General features: G+C 48.9%; 1 protein-coding gene across 2 annotated transcripts; it reads right to left on the bottom strand.

The window, feature by feature from the left end:
- Nucleotides 1–978: 978 nt before the first annotated feature.
- On the bottom strand, nt 979–26455 carry MFSD11 (major facilitator superfamily domain containing 11). Of its 2 annotated transcripts, none has more exons than XM_029926780.1 (14): nt 26362–26455; nt 25528–25698; nt 24921–24976; nt 23299–23406; nt 22251–22330; nt 22036–22132; nt 20572–20630; nt 19923–20067; nt 14517–14557; nt 8898–8963; nt 7416–7541; nt 3762–3936; nt 2737–2872; nt 979–1608 (listed from the first exon to the last, which is right to left on the bottom strand). In XM_029926780.1, the coding sequence occupies exons 2-14, from the start codon at nt 25621–25623 to the stop codon at nt 1444–1446; spliced, it is 1350 nt and encodes a 449-aa protein (XP_029782640.1). In that variant the 5' UTR covers nt 25624–25698; nt 26362–26455; the 3' UTR covers nt 979–1443. The 2 variants fall into 2 exon arrangements, with proteins under 2 accessions (XP_029782640.1, XP_029782639.1); XM_029926779.1 differs by lacking the exon at nt 26362–26455 and adding an exon at nt 26247–26342.
- Between the last annotated feature and the right edge of the window lie 13 nt (nt 26456–26468).

Below are 26468 nucleotides of genomic sequence, written 5' to 3'. Positions count from 1 at the left end.
GAAACCGGCTGCATTCATTCTGAAATAGCGCTAACTGTCTATATAGCATCAACAAACAACGGAGTTTATCTCAACTTCGAGAAACAAACCCAAAACTTTATACACCTAGGAACAAAAGAGTGGTAGGCTCCACGGGAATTAAATTTCTCTAAGGATTCTGGCTAACGCCAAGGGTTTCTGACTCCCTGAAGCCTGAAAGTCATTCTGCATCGAATTCCTTCGGGTCTGTAGGCCCACTATAAACATCTCTAATTTTCCAGGAGGTTTTTAAAAAACAAGAGAAAACAAGGCATCGTCGGTCCTCTTGGCTGAATTGACCTCGCCGTGAAACTCCGCTTGTGCAGTAAACTATCACAGTTAAAAGCGAACGCTCCCATTCTTAAGAAAGGTCCAAAGAGGCAAACCCAGAGACAGAAAGCCGGGTCGGGGCTGGCTCGTGCCGAGCCAGACACTGGGGAATGACAGCTAGAAGGTGTGGGGTTTCTTTTTGGGGTGAAGAGAATGTTCTAGAATAGATCATGGGGATAGCTGTAACTCTGCAAATACACTTCCTTAAAAACCCACTAAACTGTACACTCTAAAATGGTGACTTCTGCGGTTTGTGAATGACGCGCCAATGAGAAAGAATGGGCGAGCAGCCCGCGCGGAGGAAAGGTAACGTCTCCGCTTAGTCGTCTCCGCAGTGACGCTGCGCGGAGCTCTGGCGTCTGCTCGGGGGCGGCAGACACCACGGAACAGCTGTCGTTTTTGGGGTGGTTTTTGTTTTGCCTTGCATCTTCCAGGAAAATACTGGCCCAAATCCTCCTCTGGTAAGCGTGTGTGTTCTCAATGGGTTTCTGTTCACTTACGTGTTCGCTTCATTGTTAAGACTTAAGGCCATTCCTACCTCGTTTTATAACAACTAGCCGCTCCTTGCTGTGAATGACAAGGTAGGAAACTCACCAGAACAAAACGTTTCAAGGAGGAAGCAAGTGCAAGTCTTTGCAAAGATCCCACGTCAGCATCTCAGGTTTATTTAAACGCCCGTCCCAGTGCACCTGTGGGTGGGCACAGGCTCCTCTGGTAACACAGCAGCACATGCTCCGCCCCCAGCGAGAACCCCCGTGTGACACGCGGCCGCTGTCCTGGATCGGGGCAGGATCTCCCAAAGAGAACAGGAGGGAGAAGAACACATTTACATTCTCTACCACGACGGGAAGGAACGGGAGACGGATGAACCGAAAGTCAACATCTTTGAACAATTATAATGCACAGGACGCGTCTCCCTCGTTCTGTCCCTTTAAACAGCGGATCTCTGTCCACGTGGATGGCAACCCCGGGGGCCGCGGGGGCGGCACGCCTCGACCGTCCGTGCTGATCAGCGTCCCGAGCTCCGCGAGGCCGAGAGGTGGCTGCTCTGGCCAAGCCGTCGTCTGGCTGTGCCGCCCGGAGGGGCCCCGCGGATCAGATACTTCGGTAGTCGGAGCCCCGGGCGACGATGGCGGCGGCGTCCCACTCCACGGAGAAGAACGAGACAGTTCCGAAAAACCCAAATATCACCATGACCAGGAGTTGCCAGTGAAGGAGAAGGTAGTTACTGTAGAAAAACGCCACGGCTGCGCAAATGGACTGAGACCAAACACGACAAGTCAGAAACCGCACGTGGATGGCGCCCACCACCCTCGGCCCCCAGGCTCTCCGTGACCGGCGGCGCCCCCGCTCCTCCCGCAGCCCGACGGGACTCCATCTGTCACCAGCTCCCAGACACGCACCGTAAACCTCGCTGGGAGCTGCTAACAACCAGGTCACCTGCGATCTGTCATCTCCAATAGTGTCCTACAGGGGCGCCGGGGCAGCTCAGTCGGTCAAGCGACCGACTTCGGCTCAGGTCATGATCTCACGGCTGTGAGTTCGAGCCCCACATAGGGCTCAGTGCTGACAGCTCAGAGCCTGGAACCTGCTTCAGATTCTGTGTCTCCCTCTTCCTCTCCCCTTCCCCCACTCATTCTCTCTCTCTCAAAAATAAATAAAAACATTAAAAAGAAATTTTTTAAAAATAGGACCCTGTGAGGTGCCAGGGTGGCTTAGTCCGTTGAGTGTCTGACTCTTGATTTCAGCGCAGGTCATGGCCCCAGGGTCGTGAGATCAAGCCCTGTGTCATGCTCTGCACTGAGTGTGGAGCCTGCTTAAGATTCTCTCTCCCCCACCTCTGCCCCGCTCTCTTGCTTGTGCCCCCCCCAAAACAATAGTTTCTTGTGAGAAACTGAGTAATTAAACAACGTACCTACGCAGTCAGAAATACGCTTGTCTATGTTATGAAGGAACTCAGTATCTAAGGGAGCCTCTTGTCTGAGCGGAAAGCTCAGAGCGTAAAATGGGGCGCCTGGGGGGCTCAGTCAGCTAAGTGTCTGACTTCGGCTCAGGCTGTGACCTCACGGTCTCGGAGTTCACGCCCCACGTCAGGCTCTGTGCTGACAGCTCCGAGCCTGGAGCCTGCTTCGGATTCTGTGACTCCCTCTCTCTCTGCCCCTCCCCTGCTCATGCTCTGTCTCTCTTGCTCTTTTGAAACATTAAAAAGAAAAATTAAAGACCAGAGAGTTTAATCTCTCAAACAATCACGCTTCACTGCTTCCTAATTCCAACCAGAAATACCTGACAGGCTGTCCGTGACTGTCATTTAAGAACCACTAGGAAAACAAAGCTCCAAGCACTCAACAGGCCAGGAGCCCGCGGGAGGCCACGTGAAGAAGGGATTACCTGCACGAACTTGAAGACGGCGAAGGCCGGCGCGCTGTCCTCCGCGTGGAGAAACCCGAGGATGCTAAGCAGCTGCGTGTTGAAGCAGCTGTCCCCGAGCCCCAGCAGGAAGCTGCACAGGATGGCGACCTCTTTGCTGCGCACAAGGAAAACGGACAGCACGAGTTAGAGCCACCTCAAGTGTACAGGCCACTTGCCCACGAGAGCAGCTCGCCTTCGAGTTCTGAACACTGCGAGACAAGAGACGAGTCAACACTGGAGGCTACAAAGCACGACTCCATGCTCGGACACACGCACCCTCAGCGTCTGGCAAATGCTGGTCAGTGAACGCTTGGGGAGTGCACGCGGTGTTTGGGCAGGGCCGGCCCTGGATGGCGGATCTGGACATAACTGCCTACATTCATAATGAACTTGAGCTGAGCACAATACAGGAAGATCCTCAAAACGGACATAACCGATGTGAACGGGCCGGACGGCTACCCGGCTGGCCGATCACCCTTCTCACCGCTCCTCACCGCTCAGAAGGCAGACGCATAAAATCACATCAGAGACTTACACGCGCTTTCATAGGTCAAGAAAAACATTTAGGTGGGTTGAAAGGTTAAAACCGACAATTCCAAAAATGACTTGGGATTCTCTCTATGGGCTCCTATTTTAACTAATTCCGGCTCCATTAACATTTGACAGATGACCTTATAAAGAGAGCAGACTTCCAGAAAATGATTAACTGCTCCATTTTAAGTAGCTAGCCACCCAAGACCTGCCACCCTTCCTTGGATTACTAGAAAAATGACAGTCATGGGGCGCCTGGGTGGCTCAGGTGGGTAAGAGGCCGACTTCGGCTCAGGTCACAATCACAGGGTACGGGTCAGGCCCCCTCCCTGGGCTCTGTGCTCACAGCTTGGAGCCTGGAGCCTGCTTCAGAGTCTGTGTCTCCCTCTCTGCCCCTCCCCCACCTGCCCTCTATCACTCTCTCAGAAATAAACATTAAAAAATAAGATAAAATAAAATGACGGTCACTATACCTGGATTTGATATAAGCAGAACTATCAGTTCCTTCGACGGGAGCGATCGGGGCATCCCCAGGCATGTTGAGGAATATCAGATAAAAAGCTATAAAGTGCACCAGGATGCCCAACAACACAACTGGATTTCTGCCAAAACGATTATTTTTGCTCAGCAGGCCAAACAGGCTTCCACCTACAGAACCAATGAAGCAGAGAACAAACAAACCCAAGATCAAATGCATAAATCAAAATTTTGATTTTTTGAAAAAATAAAAAAATAGACAAACCAACAACCAACTTAATGAAGGGGGAAAGAAAGCACAAATGTTAAAAATAAAAAATAACCGTAGAAACAGAAGAAATTTTAAATATCAGAACCGACTTCTAGGTCAGTGGGGGTAACGGGGAGCAGATTTTCCGCCTGCCTAAAAAAATGGACAAAGAAAATAATACGGAGCAGTAACTTTGAAGGCGGAGGTATCAGGTGGCCAAGGGGCAGTGACCTGAGATGGGAAGCAGCGAAGGAGGGGAGCCCTGGTCTAGAGGCGGGGGGCTGGGCCCAGCGGGGGGGACCCACCGCATCTCTGAGCGGAGGAGACCGAGCTCCGGGCCTGGGGACCCTGGCTACAGAGTTCCAGAACACGTTATCAAAAGGGGAGCTGCCCGGAGGGACAACTCGAGAGACCTACAGAGGGTCCCCTGACTCTTCCCTGGGTGCTGGTCAGCACATAACTCGGTAAGTGAGCAGAGGCCCTCGGAACCCCGTCCAGGAGGTTGGAGGTGTTAGCGCCCGCCCTGGGCCGGGAACAGTGCCTCTGCCCCTCAGCCCTCAGGAGGGAGGAATGATTAGCCCGTGTCTGAGCCCAGCGCTGGTCCTGGCCAACAAGCCTTTTCACCAGCAAGCCCTGAAAAGTCCTACTGTTTCCGAGTAAATGACCCGCAGCGAAGAGCGAAGCTCGAGACTAGTTACAAGAACACAGACCAGGCGGCACCGCCCCAGGTTACGTTCAGAGATCACAGGTGTCCCCACCACTAACCAAGCAAAGAAGCATGAAAGCAGGACCCGTCACGAGGAGAGAAAGCGGTCGGACGCGGAGTTATTTCATGACCCGGCAACTCCAGTCCTCGTTACTGGACTGGCCTGGAAACGCAAAGTGCACACACACGTTCACAGCGGTGCTGTTTATGTATTTATGTATTTATGTATTTATTTATTAATGTTTTACTTAGTTTTGATACAGAGAGAGACAGAGTATGAGAAGGGGAGGGGCAGAGAAGGGGAGAACAGAATCGGAAGCAGGCTCCAGGCTGTGAGCTGTCCACACAGAGCCCGACGTGGGGCTCGAACCCATGACCGTGAGATCACGACCTGAGCTGAAGTTGGAGGTTTCACCGACTGAGCCCCCGGGCGCCCCCCCAGCGGTGCTATTTAAAACGGCCAAAAAAGTGGAAACCACCCAAATGTCCATCACATGATGAATGGATACATAAACCTGATCTATCCATACAGTTAAATACCATCTAGTGAGGGGGAAAAAGAGGACAGAATACTGACACGTGCTAGAACATGGAAGAACCCGGAAACATTACACTCAGTGAAAGAAGCCAGACCCAAGAGACCACACGTTCTAAGATTCCACTTACACGAGTGTCCGAAATCAGCAAATGCATAGAGAAAGGGATTAGTGGTTGCCTGGGGAAGGGCAATGAAAATGTTCTAAAACTAGAGGGTAGTGAGGACGGCACACCTCTGTGAACATACTAGAAAACACTGCCCCAGACGCTCTAAGTGGAGGACGTATATGGCATGTGAGTTAGATCTCAATAAAGCTCTAAAAACAAAAAACAAAAAAACCCAGAAAACAAAAAACCACCCCAGAACGGTTACGAGGAGGAGCAAACGCTGAAAACCATCGGGAGAACGGCACTCCGCACGCTCACACATCTAAATGCCTGGCACTGTTCCGGGTGTGGGCCACCAAGCAGGGAACAAAAGACACCCAGTCCGCTCTCTCCGAAGTGTGGTCCCCGCTGGACATTCTAAAGGTCCTCTGTTTTTTTACTGTCTGTCTTCTTCCCCAAGGCCCTAAGCTTCATATGGACAGGAAGTCTTTTGTTCCTACAGTGGACGCACAGGAAGTGAGCTGATGATGCGGGAAGTCCCTCGTACGTGACAACATCCCACGCCCGGGTGAAGGTCTCAAGGGGCTTGGCCGAACAAGGAAGAGCCGCACTTGTGATGGGCCCCGGGGAGCTGAAGGGAAGCGTTCAGTCACTACTCTGTGTTCCTGAAACTAATATTACTGGATGTTAACTAACTGGAATTTGAATAAAAACATACCTAAAAAAAGGAATACCTAGTGCGGCCCAGAAAAACACACAGTGGTCTTTGCCCTGTCACCCCTTCCTCCCCGCTTCCTGGCACAGAGCTCCTGGAGCCCCGTGGCTTTCCTGTGTGGCAGGTGTGTCCTTCCTCTGCGCTCCCTTATAACTCCCTTTGGACCGGACCAGAGCTTACGAACGAGAGGATTCTTCAGGGGGGTTAGAGGTGGTGGGGCTGGCTTCCGGATGCGGGCCGGTTGCCAGAAGGACCAAGACTGGAGTGGAGGGTTGGAATTTTCAGGGCCAGCCCCCAAGCTCAGAGCAGGCAAGGGGTGCTGGAGACCCAGTTCAACTGCCATTGGCAATGATCTCATCAACCTTCCTCCCTAAGGACATGTTCATAAAAAACCCTCAACAGGGGCGCTTGAGTAGCTCCAGTCGGTTGAGCGTCCACCTTTGGCTCAGATCACGATCTCGGGGTCTGTGAGTTCGAGCCCTGCATCGGGCTCTGTGCTGACAGCTCCGAGCCTGGAGCCTGCTTAGGATTCTGTGTCTCCCTCGCTCTCTGCACCTCCCCTGCTCATGCTCTCTGTCTCTCAAAAATGAATAAATTAAAAAAAAAAAATTAAAACCCAAAAAACAAAAAACCACCCTCAACAACAGGTTTGGGAAAGCTACCCCAGTTGGTTGGTGGACGCCTCCACATGCTGGGGGGGGGGGGGGGTGATACGTCCTGGCTCCACAGGGACCACGGTTCCCACGCTCAGGACCCTTCTGGCCTTTGCTCCAGGAGTCTCCTCACCCGCCTGTTCATTTGTACCCTTTATAATACGCTTTAGTAGTAAGTACAGTGTTTTCCCGGGGGCTCATGGGAACCTCCAAACTCACAGCCAAGTCCCAAAGAAGTGCAGGAAGGTGGCCCGGGGACCTGGGACCTACAAGTGGCATCTGCAGTGAGGGCAACTTGGGGGACGGAGCCCTAGGACCTGTGGAGTCTGATGCAAACTCCAGTCCTTAAAGACTTAGAAGTGAGTGGTCTCGCGGACCTCCGGCTGGTGTCGGAGATTCAGAAGACAAGAAAGTCAGGGATTCCGAGACATTGTCCCCAAGTGTCTTAGCAGAAAAAGCTGGGAGAGACGATACACGTTTTCCTACGTACGGTTCTGTCTGCAAGTCGTATAGCAAACGTCTTACCTTATCAATGATAAAAAAACAGGGACGTACTGATGTAACAACAAGCAAGGAAATGAAAACTCGGGGACAGAGAGCAAACAAGCACACTTACAGAATCTACGATGACTCCAACAAACTGATGTAATGCAAAAAAACATCCCGCATTTTTAAACCAACCTAAAATTTCTCCAATGCCAATGAAAATGCCAGAAAGTCCAATGAGGCTTTTCTCTTCTGTTCCAAATTTATTTACAGCACCAATACACGTTCCATAGACACCGGAGAAGAAAGTCAATTCCAGACCTTTAGGGGAAAAAGAAAATCAGATTCCGTTACACACCCTCAGCCTCCGTCTCCCGGTTTTCTCCGGGGCCGGCAGCATTTGAGCTACGTATGGACACAGTAAGTTAGCTCGGGCGGACAGCTTACTCCCCGAGTTTGACGCCCCAGGGCTGATGAAACGGAATGAGCCACAAGATGGCAGTTGACACGCATTTCAGATAAAAACTACGCAACTCAATAAGCAAAGACGTCCTCCTTACTGGACGGCACACCGAAGACAGTATGCCGTAAGTCTGTAAGTCTGTAATCGTGATTTCTAAAGTGCTTCTTCCTCTTCTTAACAGCTTTCCAAAGTTAACAGGAACGTAGGTTTGGAAAACCAAATCATACTATCCACCTTTGCTTCAAGGCACAATGGTTTAACTAAACTCTTTTCCCCAGAAAAAGAAGTTTTAAAAAGTAGGGTAAAAAATTAAGGCCAACTAGAAGACTTGGATTCCTTAATGCTACAAAAACTTAACTTTAAAGATCTTTTTTTTAAACGTGATAGTACTTAAAAAAATTTTTTTTAATGTTTTATTTATGTTTGAGAGAGCATGAGTGGGGAAGGGGTAGAGAGAAAGGGAGACAGAAGATCCAAAGCAGGCTACGTGCTGAGAGCAGCAAGCCCAACGCGGAGCTTAAGCCATGAACTGCAAGACGGCGACCTGACCCGAAGTTAGACGCTCAGCCGACGGAGCCCCAGGCGCCCCGGTAGCATTTTTAAAAAGGAAACGGGTTTCCTCCTTCTTAAGACCTCAGCGTGCTCCGTCTACTACTGGGAGTGAGCCACAGAGCTCATTCCATGTCTCTAGAAAGTGTACGAATCTACACAAAGTGACAAGGATTCGCCCGTGGTTATTTCCCGCAGTGCTCCGTTTTGCCCTGAAATCACTGGTTGGGATGAACCAGTGTTCAACTGTGGTGTAGAATTATCCCACAGCCAATCTGGGCTGACCCTGGGATGTGATTTCACCAGTGGGCTCATGCCAGGCTTAAGCTTTAAGAAAGTTCTGGTCCAGGGGCGCCTGGGTGGCTCGGTGGGTTTAGCGTCCGACTTCGGCTCAGGTCATGATCTCACGGTTTGTGGGTTCAAGCCCCGCTTTGGGCTCTGTGCTGACAGCTCAGAGCCTGGAGCCTGCTTGGAATTCTGTGTCTCCCTTTCCCTATGCCCCCACCCCTCAAATAAATAAAAACATTAAAAAAAGAAAGACCATCAGCAGAACCACTCAGCTGAGCCCCATCAGCACTCAGAGGAGGAACAAGACAGTGGCTGTTTCCGATCCTCATGTCATGAAGCAGCAACGGAAAACCCAAGCCCGTCATTCACGCCGTTACCTGTGTACGCAGTGGGAACACTGAGGAGGAGCATCTCCCTGGTGACACACAACTTAAGAGACTTTCCTGTAAGAAAGAAAACAACTGAGGAGTACTTAGATTTTACTTACTCAAACAAAAATCTAAAACATTTACTCAACCCAAACAGCCCCACGTTGGGCTCTGTGCTGACAGCTACCTCAGAGCCTGGAGCCTGTCTTCAGATTCTGTGTCTCCTCTCTCTGACCCTCCCCTGCTCACGCTGTCTCTCTCTCAAAAATAAATAAAAACATTTAAAAAGAAAAAGTAATTGTTTTAGGGGTGCCTGAGTGGGTTTAGTTGGTTAAGCATCAACTTCAGCTCAGGTCATGATCTCAAGGTTCATGGGTTCGAGCCCCGCATCAGGCTCTGTGCTGACAGCTCAGAGCCTGGAGCCTGTCTTCGGATTCTGTCTCCATCTCTCTGCCCCTCCCCTGCTCACACTGTCTCGTCTCTCAAAAAATGAACATTAAAAAAAAAAGAAAAAAAAATTGTTTTGAAACTTCATACCGATTGCGTATTTTTTTCTGGAAATACAGGCAAATGGTGAAACGTCTCACTACATGTAGTCTCACCGTATTTCAGTGAAATTAGAGAACAGAGTACCCTCTTCTGCATATGGTGAAATTCAGGACAGTGCATTGTTTCTTGTGTAACTTTTGTAACCAGCTGTTGAGTGAGAACTGAAATCGGGATCAGCTGTTCATTTAAGACATTAGGTCATTGACCTTAAATTACAAAATGTGAGCAGGCTCAAAAATACATGTAAAATACACAGTCTGTGCGGGCGCCCGGGTGGCACAGTCAGTTAAGTATCTGACTCCTGGTTTTATCTGTAGTCATGGTCTCACCCTGTGAGTCTGAGCCCTGCATTCAGCTCCGTGCTGGCACCTGGGATTCTCTGTCTCTCTCTGTGCCCATCTCCCATTTTTTTTCTGTCTCTCTCAAAATAACTAAAATTTAAAAAATACAGTGCGTAGACATGCATTTTCCATTGCAGAGTTCAGCTGCACTGAACAGCAGGAAAAGAGACAGTAAAGTGTTCATAAGCAAACACGAAGAACTGAAGCTTCAGTCCTCAGATCCAGGGAACTGAGAACGACAGGAAGTGGTGTGGAAACAGAGGAGATATTTGCAAATCACATTTATGAGACTTCTTTATGGAATATATAGAGTTCTTACAACTCAATAATAATAAAAAGACAATCCAATTAAAACATAGGGAAAGGACTCGAGTAGACGTTCTCCAGAGACGTGATGCAAATGACTTGGCAAGCACGTGAAAATATGCCCCACGTCCTTAGCCGTTGGGCAAGTGCAAAGCAGAGCCACGAGACGCCACTTTGCACCCGCGGGGACAGCTCTGATCAGAAAGACAGGTAACGGGGCACCTGGGGGGCTCCGTCAGTTGAGCGTACGGCTTTGGCTCAGGTCATAATCTCACAGTCTGTGAGCTCGAGCCCCGAGTCGGGCTCTGTGCTGACAGCTAGAGCCTGGAGCCTGCTCCGGATTCTATCTCCCTCTCTCTGTGCCCCTCCCCTGCTTGCACTCTGTCTCTTTCTCTCTCTCAAAAATAAATAAACATTAAAAAAAAGAAAGATAATAACTCAAGGACAAGCAGAAACTAGAACCCTCAGACACTGCCGGTGGGAGCGCAAAATGGTGCAGCCGCTGGGGAAAACATCTGGTGGTTCCTCCAAAGGCTGAACACAGTGATCACGGGAGCCAGCAATCCAACTACCACCAGGTATGGACACAGACATGTGCAGACGAACGTCCGTGCAAAAACCTGGACATGAATGTTCACGGCAGCATTATTCATGCTGCCCACAAAGTACAAACAATAGCGCATTGTTTCTAACGCGCTTTAACGGGGGTGAGACTCGGCATCACAGCGCTAAGGAAGGGACCCACGTCACGAGAGAGTGCGTACAGCACGGTTCTGTCCCTCCGACGTAACGTCCAGGACAGGCAAAGCTGGTTGCCTGGGGTGGGGGAGCGGGGAGGAAAAGGAAGTGACTGCTAACAGGTACAGAAATCCCTTCTGGGTGAAGAACAGGTGCCCAACTCAGGATATACTACATACGACCAACGGTACGCCTTAAGTGGCCGATCCTACAGTATGTGAATTATATCTCAATAAAGCTATGCTATGAAGGGAAAAAAAACCCCACCATCTAACAGCTTAAGGGGTCTCCGTCTGGACTCCAAAAACTTTTTTAAATAAAAACAGATTTTACTATATATATGTGCATATATATGCTATTTCTAAATTTGTTTTCATATGATAGAACAAATAGTTCCTAACAGGCATCAAGATCATTTTAATGGCTAGAATAATCTGTTGTAGGGGCGCCTGGGTGGCTGTCGGTTGAGCGTCTGACTTTGGCTCAGGTCATGATCTCGCAGTTCATGAGTTCAAGCCCTGCATTGGGCTCTGTGCTGACAGCCCAGAGCCTGCTTCAGATTCTGTGTCTCCCTCTCTCTCTGCCCCTCCCCGGCTCACGCTCTGTCTCTCAAAAATAAAATAAATAAATCTTTAAAAAAAATTTTTTTAAAGGATAATCTGTTGTATAGATGTACTGATACCTTATAGTTGAACATTTAAATCACATTCAGTTTCTCACGAATATAAACATCTTAGCAATTAAATCTTAACAAATATTTGTAGTTATCTGAGGATAATCCTATTCGCGGAATCGCTGGGATAAAGGTACAGAGGTTTCTAAGGCTCCTGATACTTGGGGACAAACTGCTCTTCAGAAAATAATACAAGGGGCGCCTGGTGGCTCGGTGGGCTGAGCGTCCGGCTTCGGCTGGGGTCATGATCTCGTGGTTCGTGGGTTCGAGCCCTGCGTCGGGCTCTGTGCTGACAGCTAGCTCAGAGCCTGGAGCCTGCTTCGGATTCTGTGTCTGCCTCCCTCTCTCTCTCTGGCCCTCCCCTTCTCAAGCTGTCTCTCTTTCTCTCTCTCAAAAATAAATAAAACATAAAAAAAATTTTTTTAAACAAAATAATACGAATGTATGTTCCGATCAGCAGCCTGGTCCTTAGCGTGTGAAGTACTCACTGTCCATAATAATGATTCTTCATATCTTTTGAAGTTTGACGGAACACTTTTAAATCCGCATTTCTTATACTTAAGCAAATATTTTCCCTGCCATTTTAACTCCGTTAGGCTGTTCTGACAGACTGAAGTTTTACACTTTAAGCAACGAAGGGCATTCTTTCCCTTACTATCTGAGTGGCCTGTTGAAAAGGCACTGCTCTACCCAGTTTCTTTACTTACTTTTATAGTTTCATCTTTATACTGAACCCACCTGAAATGCTAGAAGATACGAGGCTTGAGTCTATATTTTTCTACACAGTCTGCTCCCTAACTTGGCTTATTTAAGAGTCTCTTCTATTGTATTGTATTGTGGACATGGCCCTGATTCTAGACTCCAGTTCTACCGCTCTTTCTATTCCAAAGTTTTCAAATGAATTCACAGTTGATTTTAACATTTATTAGGGAAAGCCCTTTTTTATTTTTATTTTTTTTTACTTTTAGAAAGAGAGAAGAGCACGGGTGGGAAAGAGGGGAGAGAATGGAGGGAGAGAATCTTAAATAGGCTCCATGCTCACCAAGGAGCCCAAGGCGGGGCTTGATCCCACCGACCCTGGGATCATGACCTGAGCCCAAATCAAGAGTTGGACGCTCAACTGACTGAGCCACCCAGGTGCCCGTTAAATCCTTCTTAAAAATTCCCTTGGCTCTTCTCAGACATTTATGTTCCAGATAGACTTCAGGATTGTTTTTCCTCAAGACCAAGAAATAAATTTTAAAAATTTTCAATGACATTTTCTAGAACCCCATCAAACAGATACATTCAGTTGAGGAACAAAGTGCCTTTTAGATAAACAGAAATCTTTTCTGTGCCACATTCACCGCAGGATCCAGAGAAGGAACCTGATGAGTAAACAGATGACAGAGAAGGAACCTGATGAGTAAACAGATGACAGACGACCTGAAGCCTGGACACCTTCTGCCCTTCTGGGTTCTCTTTGGCTTCCGCGCTACCCCGTGACGTCACGTCGCTCCCCACGGCCCAGGAATCAGCCCCTAAAACCGCCTGCCCCACAGCACCTGATACCTCCTTCTGGCTGCCCCTCCTTTCTCCCCAAACCAGACGGCACCGCACCCCACCACGCCTGCACGGCGCTCAGCAGCCATCGAGCTCCATGAGACCGTGCGGCCCTGTGTCAGCACCTCCGTTCACGGAGAGGCCGAGGCAGGGTCTGCACGTCGGGGAGGGACACCTTGACTCTGGTGTCGGCAGGCAGCCAGGGAGAGGGGGCGCGAAGCCTCACCCAAGGCTGAACGGACCATCGCGTACGCCTGAAGATCATCAACATCCCTTTCCCTGGACTCTGTGGCTCGCCAGGGTAGCCGATGGGGCTTTCTGGGCCCTGGACCACAAGAAGGGAGTATCTGTGGAGGGGCTCACTAAGGATATTAAATGCCACCATAAAAAGGTCAGTTGTGATTTCTGTGCGTTTAGCTTGAGTCCTTTCCCCTCTGGCCCCTCTGATCAGTGGTGGCACTAGTGGCAAATGAGTTTCTCGGTCTGCAAGGCTGAGAGCCAGACCTCTGACTGCTGTGACCCCTCCCATCCTGCTGGGAGACAAGCAGGCTGGACCCTTTGTAATTATAACGATGGCCCCTGTTGTAATTACGAATGCATTCCCGGAATGCAAGAAGTGCATATTATAAAAGCCTGATTAAACGGCCTTAACGATAATATGCTACGTATTCAACGCTCAGAATGCCACGAACCACCAGCTCCTTCTAGAAAAGAAGACTTCTGGGATTGCTGGCTAAAAGTTGGTTCCTTTGCGTCACCTGACTTAGGCTGTGGCTGATTAGATCAAGAATTTGCACCCTGCCCGGAGGCACCCAGTGGGCTGGGAACAAGCACAGGAGAGCTCAGGAGGCCCAGCGTCCTGACTGACAGCGTCGGATTCTCCCCGTGGGAGACCAAGAGGCTGCGGGAGCTACAGGAAGAGGCAAAGAGCTGGCCGGTACCAGGCCTTGAACTGGCCCGTATCGGGCCATATTAGAACCGGAGGCCACGCCTGCCGGTTTCTGAAGGAACCACAAGATGCCGTTATGGGAATCACAGTTTGGGCTCCGATCCCAGCTCGGCCACCTCCTAGCTACCAGACCTTGGATAAATCACAGTACGGAACTGTCGTGAGGGTAACACGACAGGGACACGTGGGGAGGCTTCGCCGGGAAGGGCCCTCAGCGGGGGAGCAGGGCCGTGCTGACAGACTCGGTTCTGAGGGGATGTTCCGTGCATCCTCACCTCCGAGTGTAGAGCTCGGGCCCCAAGGTCTCTGCCCTCCCCGCGCCTCCCCTGCGCCTGGCCACCCTGCACACCCCCCCCACCCCCCAGTTCCAGAGGCGCTGGCTGGGAAGACACGCGTCCTTTGGGGTGGCACAGCTGGAGAAGCGCAAACACTGGGGGCCATCCATCCAGAGGTACCAGGGGGAGGGGGAAAGACGAACGTCGCAGCTGCCCCCGACCAGCTCTTGCGTTTCAGACACAGAAAATACTTACTAAACGCGTCTACTGCCTTTGCCATAGTGTTCTGGGCAGAGCTGAAAACAAAAAAACAAGACATCAGTGATTTCCCCTGAAAAGAGAACCAGAGGGAGACCACATTCTCACTGACATTTGTCAGAACGATGGCCTCAAGAGGTCTGGCAAGTATTTCCACTGCCGTACAAGCCGGGACCCCTGTCCTCGCTTCCGGATGGGGGGAGTAGGGGGGTGGGGGGAGGGGGGAAGGTGTCTGAATACAATCCCCTCACACTACGTCTATGGCTCACACATCCACACGTCCCCTCAGAAAGGAAACCTCAGGCAGGACAGAAATTCTCCCCCACCTGCTATTTTCATACTGCTAAAACAACTTGTAAAACTTCAATTTCCCTCCACTCTACTCATTATTTTTTTAATGTTTTTGAGAGAGAGAGAGAGACAGATAGAGCATGAGCAGGGGAGGGGCAGAGAGAGTGGGAGACACAGAATCAGAAGCAGGTTCCAGGCTCTGAGCTGTCAGCACAGAGCCTGACGCGGGGCTCGAACCCACGGACTGTGAGATCATGACCTGAGCCCAAGTTGGACGCTCACCCGACTGAGCCACCTGGGTGCCCCCACTCTGACTACTTTAAAACTAAGTTCTTCAGTGTTAAAACTCTTCAAAAGCAAAAAAATAAACTAAACATAAAAATAAACGTTAAAAACGTGGTCTCCAGAGTTCGCATCAGGCTTCGCCATTTATTAGTGGTCTGGTTTTAAATTTTTTTTTAATGTTTTATTTATTTTTGATACAGAGAGAGACAGAGCATGAGAGGGGGAGGGTCAGAGAGAGAGGGAGACACAGAACCGGAAGCAGGCTCCAGGCTCTGAGCTAGCGGCCAGCACAGAGCCTGACGCGGGGCTCGAACCCACGAACGTGAGATCTGACCTGAGCCGAAGTCGGAGGCTTAACCGACTGAGCCACCCAGGTGCCCCAATTAGTGGTCTGGTTTTAAACAAGTTGCTTCATGCCTCCGAGTTTCACTTTCCCATTTATAAAACAGGGGCAATACCGCTTAACTGTTATAATTAAATGAGATCAGATAGTTCAAGTGTAGTTTTTAATACGATGATGGTGAAGATACTTTTAAGAAATTACATAACTTACTCTGCCAGCCAATAGGGTAATACCTCCTTCTGGCATCTTAAATAAAAGTTTTTTAATGTTTCTTTATTTTTTAGAGAGAGGGCTCAGGCTAGGGAGGGCCAGAGAGAGAGAGAGACACAGAATCAGAAACAGCTCCAAGCTCTGAGCTGCTAGCACAGAGCCCGACTCGGGGCTCGAACTCACAGACTGAGATCATGACTTTAGCCGAAGTTGGACGCTCAACTGAGTCACCCAGGTGCCCCGTACTTCCCTGGCACCTTTAAACAACATTATTTTTTTAAGTTTTATTTATCTCTTTTGAGAGAAAGAACAAGTGTGAGCAGGGGAGAGGCAGAAAGAAAGGGAGCGAGCGAGAGTCACAAGCAGGCTCTGCACTGTCAGCGCAAAGCCCGATGCAGGGCTCGAACCCACGATCATGACCTGAGGTAAAGTCGGACTGAGCCATAAATGGTATTATTTACAAAAAAGAAAAAAAGAAGAAACCTCACGGATATCAGGCTGACTTATATAAACAAGTTACTGATACAAAAAAGGTAGTCTAACCCCAGGAAAACCTTTTTCCTCATCATCAAACCCCGTGCCCTGCCTGGAGGCAAATCCTCTTCAGATTCCCCAGAACAGATAGTTCTTATAGGCGACAGGCTTGGATGCGGGATTTTAGTAGGTTACATTCCAGGCCCCGAATAAGCAGGAACTGAGTTACAGACTCTCCCGCCTGTTAAAATACAATCCAGCCAACCGGCCCCGGGGGCAAAGCGATGACGTATTAACGGAAGCCATTTCTAGTAGAATTCTGAAATAAGACGAACCAGGTCCTACAAGGACGGAGTGAGGTCCCTGCTAACCCCTCTCAGACCCTCCCACACCTTCCCGTCGCATGCCCAGCCTACTTCTTTAAGGTCCTGACTTTCAAGGGTGGCAGAATGGGTCACCCCAGAACATGCTGCTTCGGTATACTGAGTAGGTCGAGTGGTAGGCACTAGAAAACCAGCGCGTGTGGGGACGGGCTCCCTCGAAACTCCCATCTGCCTAAAGACAGATCCTCCAGGAGCCCAACTGTCATAAATCATCCCTGGAAGCTTCGTCACACAGGGAAGGTGGACTCTTGTCACAAGAGGGGAGATCTGACATCGACAGCTTGTCACAAACGGTCATATCTCCCATCTAGTCTTGCAAGGATCTGCTCATCCTTCCGAAAAATCATTTACTCTCCCCTAAGAGGCCTCTGTCCCCCTCCCCTTTCCCTATTTAGATGTATTTAGAGCCTAAATTCTAAGCCAATCTGGGAAAGTACTCATTTTCCCCTGCGGTTTCCTCATGTACACGCGAGCCACATGTTAATAAACTCCTGACTGTTTTTTCTCGTGAATCTCTTATTACAGGGTCTCAGCTAAGAACACAGGAGAGTAGAGGGAAAATGACTTTTCGTCCCTACAACTTAAATGTTACCTTTTCAGCCTTCCCTGGCAACTCCGTCTATAATTTTACATGTATGTCGTATAAATTACACACATGTAACTATCATGGCCTAGAATTGCAAGGCATCCCCGCCCCCCACCTCCAGCCCATACCTCTATCCCCTCCTAGTTTAGGTTTCTGTTTCCTAATACTGGATTGCTAAGAGATACCGGCTTCTTTGGGGGGAGGGTGATAAAAACGTCCTAACGTTGGTTGTGATGAACACACCCTTTTTGAATACACTAAAAGTCACTGAAAACTATACAATTGGAAGGGGTAAAGTGTACAGCAAGTGAATTGTATCTCAATAAAAACTGGTCTTTTAAAAAATCCAGTCTGTCTTCTCTCTCACCCACTAGAAAGTAAGCTCCATGAATGCAGGAACATCTCTCCGTTGGAAATGCCTTCCGAACAATGCCTGGAATGTAAGATGTAAGAGATGCTCAAGTACAGAGGGGAGTGGTGGAGGGAAGGAGGGAGGACAGAGAAGAGATCCCTAGAGCTCGCCCGGCGGTGGCCTCAGACACGCACACCGAGCAGACGACGACCACCGAGGCAGAGGACCCGCACCACCTTGCTGCGTCCTCAGGTCATCTTCTGCGGGGCCTCTAAGTGGTAGCTCTTAAAATCAGATCCCATTTTTTTTCTTCAATGACTCCTTTCATTTTTTTTATAAAAAAAAGGTTGGTTTTTTTTTAGGTTTATTTATTTATCTTGAGAGAGAGCACAAGCAGGGGAGGGGCAGAGAGAGAATTCCATGCAGGCTCTGCGCTGTCTGTGGGGAGCCCAAGGCGGAGCTTGAACCCTCAAACCTTGAGATCAGGACCTGAGCCGAAGTTGGATGCTTAACCGCCAGAGCCCCCCAGGCGCCCCTCCCAAAGCGGCTTCAATCTCACCCGGTGCAGGCGCTCCTACCTCCACCCCCCCGCCCCCCGGGCCTCCCTGCAGCGCTGGCACCCACCCGCCCTCTACCAGCCAGCCTGGATCTCCCTCCTCACCAGTCTCGCTGCCGGGAGCCACCCGGCCCCCCGCCCCGCCCCCTTCCCCTGCCTTCCCAGCACTTCGTGTGTGACATGCGTGTGGTCCACGCCCCTCTAAGATGAAGTCCCTCCAGACCAGGGTTTCTGGGTCTTGTTCGCTGCCGGGTCACGCAGGTTGGGACGGGGGCTGGCAGAGAGTCTGTGCTGATATAGAATAGAGACGGGGAAGCTGCCAGTTGGGGAGACACTTTAGGAAGAGAAAATGCCGAAGAGGCCGGTCAGTCCTCCTCAGTCCTGCGCCGCAGCAGGCCTACAATCCTCTACGCGGGAGTTCTCTGGAAACAGGGAGAGGCCTGTTTGCACAGCACACACAGCTGACATTTGCTAAATGAACAGGTGTTCAACCTTCGCGGCATCTGTGGTGTTGACCTTCATGGACTCTCCGGCATCTATCCGTTTAAGCTTACAAAATAATATGTATGTATATATGCGACTCATATAATATGTACATATCAGACACGTATATAAGTAGATACACACACACACACACGTCTTCACACCAAGGTCACGCCTCTCTTGTGCAGGGAAATTCTGAATGCTTAATGAACCCATGACGGGAGCATTTTTGGCCTTTTTGGGATCTACAGGGCAGCATGAAGGCCCCGGCAAACGTGCTGTCGATTCGCGAAGAGCGATAGGGCAGAGCCCTCGCCATCTCCTGACTCACAAAGCAGCTCGCCCGGCAAAGAGCTCCCGCTGCCCTTTCCTCGAACGTGGGTGACGCCTGCCGAGAACGCGTCAGTGACGGTTTAGTTGTACTTGTAACTGAAATCCGCTCACGTTAATTTACAGTTTGTAGAGAACCACGAGGCCATGCACTTGTTTCCCTACTTGGACCCCTCTGGGAAAGACCACCGTGCAGGTGGGCGCAAAGCCCGAGTAAGGGGATGGGGTGACCCACTGGCACCAGCGCTGCCACTCGTGGGAGCTTTAATACTGGACCAGACAAACCGGAACTGAGAGCAAAGACTGTCTTCTCTCTAACTGCCTAAGCCTGTGTCTTTGCACATGAAAATGCAGGGGAAGCTGCCTGAACTGAACAAGGAAACAGCCCCTGAGGAACTAGGGGGATCACTGATGCGGTGCAGGGTCAGTGACTTGTCAGCCACCACCTGGGATCGGGCCCAGGCCCCCTCTCGGCCTGCCCCTCCCTCTTCTGCCGCTCCCTTCCTTCTCCTCTTCCCTCCTTCTTCCCCAGAGCTACCCTTTATCTTTGTTCTCTAGGCTTTAAAACTCTTTCCTCAGGGCACCCGGATGGCTCAATCAGTACGGCCTGCGGCTCCTGATTTCAGGATCTCAGGGTCATGAGATCCAGCCTACTCAAAAAAACAAACAAAAACCGCCCCCCAAAAACAAAAAAACATATAAAAATAAAAATAAAAAATTTTCCTCATGTCTGTCGAAAGTTAGATTATCAGTTAGGACTATGAAAAGGTTAGTAATCCCAAAACTAGCTCTACTCAAAATACAGTTTCGGTGTACCTGGGTGGCTTAGTCAGTTAAGTGTCTGACTTCCGCTCAGGTCATCTCGCAGTTTGAGTTCGAGCCCCGTGTCGGGCTCTGTGCTGACAACTCAGAGCCTGGAGCTGCTTCCGATTCTGTGTCTCCTCTGTCTGCCCCTCCCCTGTTTGCACTCTGTCTCTCTCTCTTAAAAATAAACATTTAAGAATTGTGTATATATATGTATGTGTGTGTGTACACACACACACACACACACACACACACACACACACACACACACACTTTTTTTTTCAAAGGAACACGCCAATGCCTTACTCGCGGACTTCCGGCTCCTGGTCCTCGGAAGACTCCTCTTCCCCCAAGACATTTTCGGCCTCTGGCTGCCGAATGAGAAAGAAGAGAACCGTCCCCACGAGGCTAATCACCGTCAGGGCGATAAACACGGTTCTTCGGTCGCTCTCTGGCGGGAAAAAAAGAAGGAAGCAGATCGCACCAACTGCGCAAACAACCCCAGAGTCTGTGTCGTGTGCAGAGGCGGTTTATGACCGGCCAGACACTTCCTCGTTCCGTGCCTGTTTTACTGCATTAGTAAAAATCCCAAAGAACTAAACAGAACACCTCCAGCTTTGTCTTTCAGGTAAAGAAATACGAAGAAGCCGGAAGAAAACAAGAATTTTTTCAATCCTACTCTTTAACCAAAGAACCGTACACGAGTCTAACGAGCGACGGGCGTGCTCACTCGCGGCAGGAGCTTCTCTAACCTGGAGCTGCTGCGTGAGGCCCGGGCCCCCCGCCAGAGTCCTGGCTTCATATCATCCAAGGGAAAAGTTACGAAAAAGTAAAATCTGAGAGGACTTAAGGCAGCAAGGTCCACGGGAATGGCCTGAGCAAAGCAACAATGGATACTTTTGTGGATCTATAGCCTTTGAACATATCCAAATAAAGCAAAGTGGAGAAAACAAACCTGATATGTGAGTCTTCCCTTGCCAGGCAAAATATATGTAGAGATTCCCAAAGAACAAGCTGGGGGAAGAAAAGGGAGGAGAGGATACTGAGACTTATTTTTACATTTACAGTTTTTAAAGCCACGTTTCCATTATTTGTTAAAAAGGGGAGGGGGCATCTATCTGCCCAGACCATTTAAAAGTATCGACTCCACTTTGACCCTTTTTTGCAAACTGTCACTGACCCAGATGGAATTCAGTCTCCCCCGTGACAGAAACCTGATTCAGAACCACCCTTCAAAGACTTGACTCGGTCTGAAACATGTGATTTACTGGCACTCTGCAAATGACTACTTGGAAACAAAGTTATGCTACTTCTCAAATCTTGTGTTTTAAAGAATCTCCAGAAAAAAAAGTTCCATGATTTAGTTACCTGCATCTAATAGATACTTTATTTAGCATATTTTCCTTTCACTTATGCTCGTTTCTTTTTTTAAATTTTTTTTAATGTTTTACTTATTTTTAATAGAGAGAGACAGCATGAGAGGGGAAGTGGCAGAGAGAGAAGGAGACACAGAACCGGAAGCAGGCTCCAGGCTCTGAGCTAGCTGTCAGCACAGAACCTGACGCGGGGCTCGAACCCACGAACGTGAGATCTGACCTGAGCTGAAGCCGGAGGCCCAACTGACTGAGCCACCCAGACGCCCCAGGCTCCAGTTTCTTAACATACACCCCATTCCACTAAAAATCTGTGTTTGTGAAATCTTACCAACACCAAAATTTTGGGCCATATCCGTGAGGGTAAATCCTCAGAACAGATTCCATCACAGAATGACTGTTTTTGCTTTTTACTTGAGAAATATAGAAGATGCTGTATATTGCTCAGTGTTGATATAATTCGTCTCACAATTGAATTTTTTAAATAAAATTTATTTTTCAGTAATCTCTACACCCCACGTGTGACTCGAACTCACGACCCTACGATCAAGAGGTGCACACTCTATCGACTGAGCCCGCCAGGCACCCCTCACTTCTAAATTTTAATATACTTGGTTAGGAGCTATCAGGTGTAGCTCAGTGGGAAGGCCATGGTCTTTGGAATCCAGATAAGGATGGTTTAAATCAGATTGGTTCTGCACTTCGAAGACTGTTTTCTCATCTGCAGAACAAAGATAATACTTTCTGGTTTCATGAGTTGGTGGGGATTACTGAAATTTAGTCATGAAGCCAGCAGTCCCTGCCGGAAATAGAGCAGGTGCCAAACACATTATGGTTAATATTATTTTCTATTTACCAATCATGAGTTCCAATGAGGTGGGCCCATGCGTTTTATGTAATTCCATGAAATTTTAAATCTGTATCATATGCAGCTAAGAACTTAATTCATGTAACGCGGAAGATCTGAATTTTCAAAACAACAAAGATCTAAAAGATGGTGTGACAAAATAACTGAAGGAAAGATTAAGCTCCAGAAGGATCATTACCTAGATTGTAAGAGTGCCCAGAAAATTCCACTGTTTCTCCCAATAGTGTGCTCATCTGAATTTATTGTCAGACAATTTCCTTGTGCTGTCCAAAGCACTAAAAGTCAAACCAAAAGGTTAGCAAGAGAATGAAATCACTTAGCTTTCCATACTGAACACATGAGACTCTTAGGTAAATCCCAGAGGACACAGAAAATAAGCTTCGAGATGCTTACCGGCAGCCGCAATCCCAATGAAGACAGAGGCTGTGTAGAAGGACCATGGGAAAGGCTGGATAAAAACGGCAATGTACATGCTAAAATATAACAGGTCAACGTATTACAGTCACACAAGACCTTAAATAGAACGCCAATTATGCCTTCTAGGAGTCAAGTTTGAGGATTCGCTCTTTTTCTTGTTTTCTTTTAATTCAACCTATAAAGGACTTCTCCAGTGTTGGAGGGGAAACGAGACAAATGTAACCTATTCGCTTCTTTTTTTTTTTTTTTTTTTTTAATTTTTGAGACAGAGAGGAAGAGAAAGAGGGAGAGAATGTGAGCAGGGGAAGGGCAGAGAGAGAGAGAGAGGGAGACACAGAGTCTGAAGACAGGCTCCAGGCTCTGAGCTAGCTGTCACCCCAGAGCCTGATGCGTGGCTCAAACCCACGAACCGCGACATCATGACCTGAGCTGAAGTCAGGACGCTTCACTGACTGAGCCATCCAGGCGCCCGTGACCTACTCATTTCTAAATTTCAAGTTTGTAAGATCAGACACTTGAGCAAAGGTTTGCAATCGGCCTTTGCCAATAGCTTAGCACATGCTGGGACTGTAGTTCTAGAACCCAGAAAAAAAGCTTAGGTATTTGAAGTCCCGTTAATCAACTTGATATAAAACAAAACCACTTCATGGGAAGCTCTTTTCAACTCTCACAGAAAGAGATTTTTGGATACTATTTTTATCTATAGTGAAACAAAAGTCAATACGTGTAAGTCCCATGCCATGAAAAGAACGTGGTATCCCCCTGGGCATCAAGGGGAGATCCAAATCCCTAAACACTGCAACACGTGTTCTATTCAGTCTAAGTCGGTGGATTATTTTTTTCTTTTAAGTAATCTCTACACCTAACGTGCGGCCTGAACTCGCAACCCCAAGATCAAGAGTTGCACATCCACCGAATAAGCCAGCCAGATGCCCTCAATTTGACAAATTCTTTTCAAATATTACCCTCCTAGGCAAGGTGCTGAAGGTGTTTGGATTAAATGAAAGAAAATCATCCTACTCACCTGTAAAATAAGCCACTTGCAAACATAGAGAGCTGAGGTCCCACGATGGCCACCACCGACGGGGTAATCAGATTTGAAGCTGAGAACACTCCATAAATAATTGCCATGCTGTACACAGAACACATAAAAGGAAAAAAAAAACCAAAACCCTTTGAATCACTGCCTCAAAAATGTACTTTTTCAAATCTACTTAAAATGTATAGATGTTTTTTGCCTTAAGCATTCATTTCTTTGGTCAAAATGAATAACACTTCTATCATTAAGCTGAATCTCATCATAAAGTGTTCATTTACACAAAATTTGGGAGTCTCACCAAATTTCTCTTTGAATCAGCTTGCCCTGGACAGTATGTTTTTAATGCACTGGTAAATTATAATAAAAGCTAGCAGCGTGCCACGTTTTTATAGATGTTTTCTTTATTACACCTGACAGCTCTGGGAAGATAGTATTAGCACTACCCTCATCTTACAGAAAAAAAAAACCTGAAACACCAGGGAGTTACGTTATTTGCCAGAAGTTCAGCTGGATCTAGCTGATGAGTGGTGGCCCCAGGACCCGTCCCTGGAAAGCTCATTCCAGAAGCCCTAGTCAACCAGTCTGCTCTATCAACTTAGCTTACAACTCCTGGCAACTGCATAAAATTTCACTGTTATATAAATAGGAAGCACAGACTTACCACCTGCTTAAAGTAGAACTTATTTAACTCAATCTCACTTGAACATCATTCAACTACCAGAGACCCAGCCCTGGCACGCCTGTCTTGCAGCAAAGTACGACTGAAACCATTTTGAGAGTCCTGAACTCATTGACGAGCCTCTCTTTATAAACCCAAAGTAAATTATTCTTTGGCTTCCATGAGCCTCCCAAAGAACAAACATTCTTTGGAACGTACACCAAGACAAACCTCCACAAAAAAAACCGTGGTATTATGAATCCCTTAGAAAAACGGACATTAACACCGCTTTATTCTCAAATATCACAAAGAAGATCAGTTTGGGACAGAGAATAATGAATCAAATAAGAAGACTTTGGGGGGAGGAAGGGGGTGCTGAACGTTAATTACAGAGAAATTAAGAAACCCGTATGTGTTTATATCCTTACATGTTACATTTCCCGCTTCGATCACAGTGAAGGCGTTTCCATTTCATTTTCTTGTAAAATTGGGACAAAACACCTTAACAAAAATCTACAAGCTCTTGATGTCGGCACGTAAATCATTACGCAATTACAAAAACAGGAGAACCAAATGTTTCAAAAGTCATATAAAACATCCTCTGTTTAGGATGGAGAAGACATAATGACAACACTTGAGTGCTTGTTAAATGCTGGGCACCGTGCCAAGACCTTTACACGCATCATCTGGGCAAGGAGAGTGGGCTCACGGAAGGAACTTGCCTAAAGTAATGCGGTGATTAGGTCATGAAACCAGGATTTCAGAGCTAGTACGGAATTCTAGCTGAAACCTAGAGTCCTCACCTTCATTCTAGGACGTTCTCCCAAATAGCCCAGGTACAGAGAAAGAGCAATCACTACCGATTCGATTACAACGCGGAGGCCGGAGATTCTGATAAGATTCAAGGAACTGTAGTTCATAAAACAAAACCAATCCTATGGTACAATACCTGGTATAGCCACTGCCGTGGAAATCTGTGCGATTTAAGCTCCTGATGACCGTTTGCTGTGCGGAAGATAAAAGCTGATCAATGGAAACATTTTGCAGTCGCCCTCCCCATCCCCACCAAAGCTGTCTCCAAGAGCTGAGAATGAAGTGCCCAGTAAAATAAAAGGCAGGATGCTCAATGTTTGAATACTGAAAGTCAACTATGAGACCAAAAAGGACTACAAAACAGGAAAAGGCAAACTGATGACAGGGAAGGGGGTGAAGATCAGCTCTGACTATGCCTTGGGTTGTTTGGGGGCTTTCCCCCCCCTCAGTTCTCCCAGTACTAATGCAGACCGCAATAGGGACAAGGAATAACAGGTTAACACACAAACCCCTAGCTGGATCAGAGGAAGAAGCCGTGCTGTTGAACACTCCATCCCTATACAGTATTAACAAGACCTGTCTGACACATCAAATTAAACTTAAGCACAGAAAACGAGGAAGGGTAGGGGAGAAAATAAAAGGTGCGACGTAAACGCGCAGTCCGAGGTAATTAACGTTTATTATCAGTTTTGGGATGCCTTACGGTAGGCACTTCAAAGGAGGGAGACCAGATCCCGACTCACCGCCACATTTCCACAAGTTTGAAAGGCGGTGAACATAAACATAAAGCCAATCCCTAAAATAATAATGTTGAAAAGCTTTTTGGATTCCGGGGACATTTTGGCTCAACTCCGCCGGAGGTCAGCAGCGACCCGGGGCAGTCAGCTCTCCTCGGGGCGAAGCCACTGACGATCCTGGGGAAGGAAGTGAGACGGTGAGAAGAGCAGACGGATCCAGGAGCAAGGCTTGCCAGGCTGTCAACTTCAGTTCTTGGATCAGGATCCCCGGCCGAGGGTGAAGTTCTCCAACGGGCAGTCAGGGCATTCCTAGGGTCCGATCCGAGCACGGGAGAGCCCAACACCCGGAGAAGTGCCAACAGCGTCGCGGTTCCAGGTTGAGGGGCCCGCGAGGGGGATTAGGGGGCCAAGGCCGAAGTGCAGCGGCCGGCGCGGCCCCGCCCGCCGGGCCCTGACTCACCGCGGGCCACGCGACCCGGTCACCTGACCGCAAGCCCCGGCGCCGCCCGCTCGGCCCGCTGGGAAATGTAGTCCTGCGCGGCCCGAGACGGGCTGGCGCGCCCTGAGCAGAGCGGGGCCGTGCCCGCGCGCCTCAGGGAAGGAGGGGCTACAAAGGGGAACCCAGCGGAGGAGTCGGGAACTGCGGGAGGGAGCCCGGGGGCGACGGAGTGGGGTCTGAGAAGGCTGGAGACAGCGGGGCAAACGGGGGCGGGGAGGATAAGTACCCCCTCTACCGAGGCGAGAACCTTCGGCGGAGGTCCGAGCGGAAAAGCTGCGTGGAGCTCGGAGAGTGGCATGAAAAGGAGGCGGAGCCTAGAAGGAGAGTGCTTCCTGTCCCACCTGCGGGAGAGCGGCCGCACGGCCTCGCAGCCGGAAAGAGCGTTTCGCGGGCTTTCCAACTGCCCTCCAATTCCGCTCCCCCCTCCCGGCAACCGTGACTCCGCGCT

Source organism: Suricata suricatta, chromosome 17, assembly GCF_006229205.1.
Source record: "Suricata suricatta isolate VVHF042 chromosome 17, meerkat_22Aug2017_6uvM2_HiC, whole genome shotgun sequence".
In the NCBI taxonomy this organism is placed as follows: domain Eukaryota; kingdom Metazoa; phylum Chordata; class Mammalia; order Carnivora; family Herpestidae; genus Suricata; species Suricata suricatta.
The sequence above is the reverse complement of the archived record's forward strand: the minus strand, read 5'-3'. Positions and strand labels throughout refer to the sequence as shown.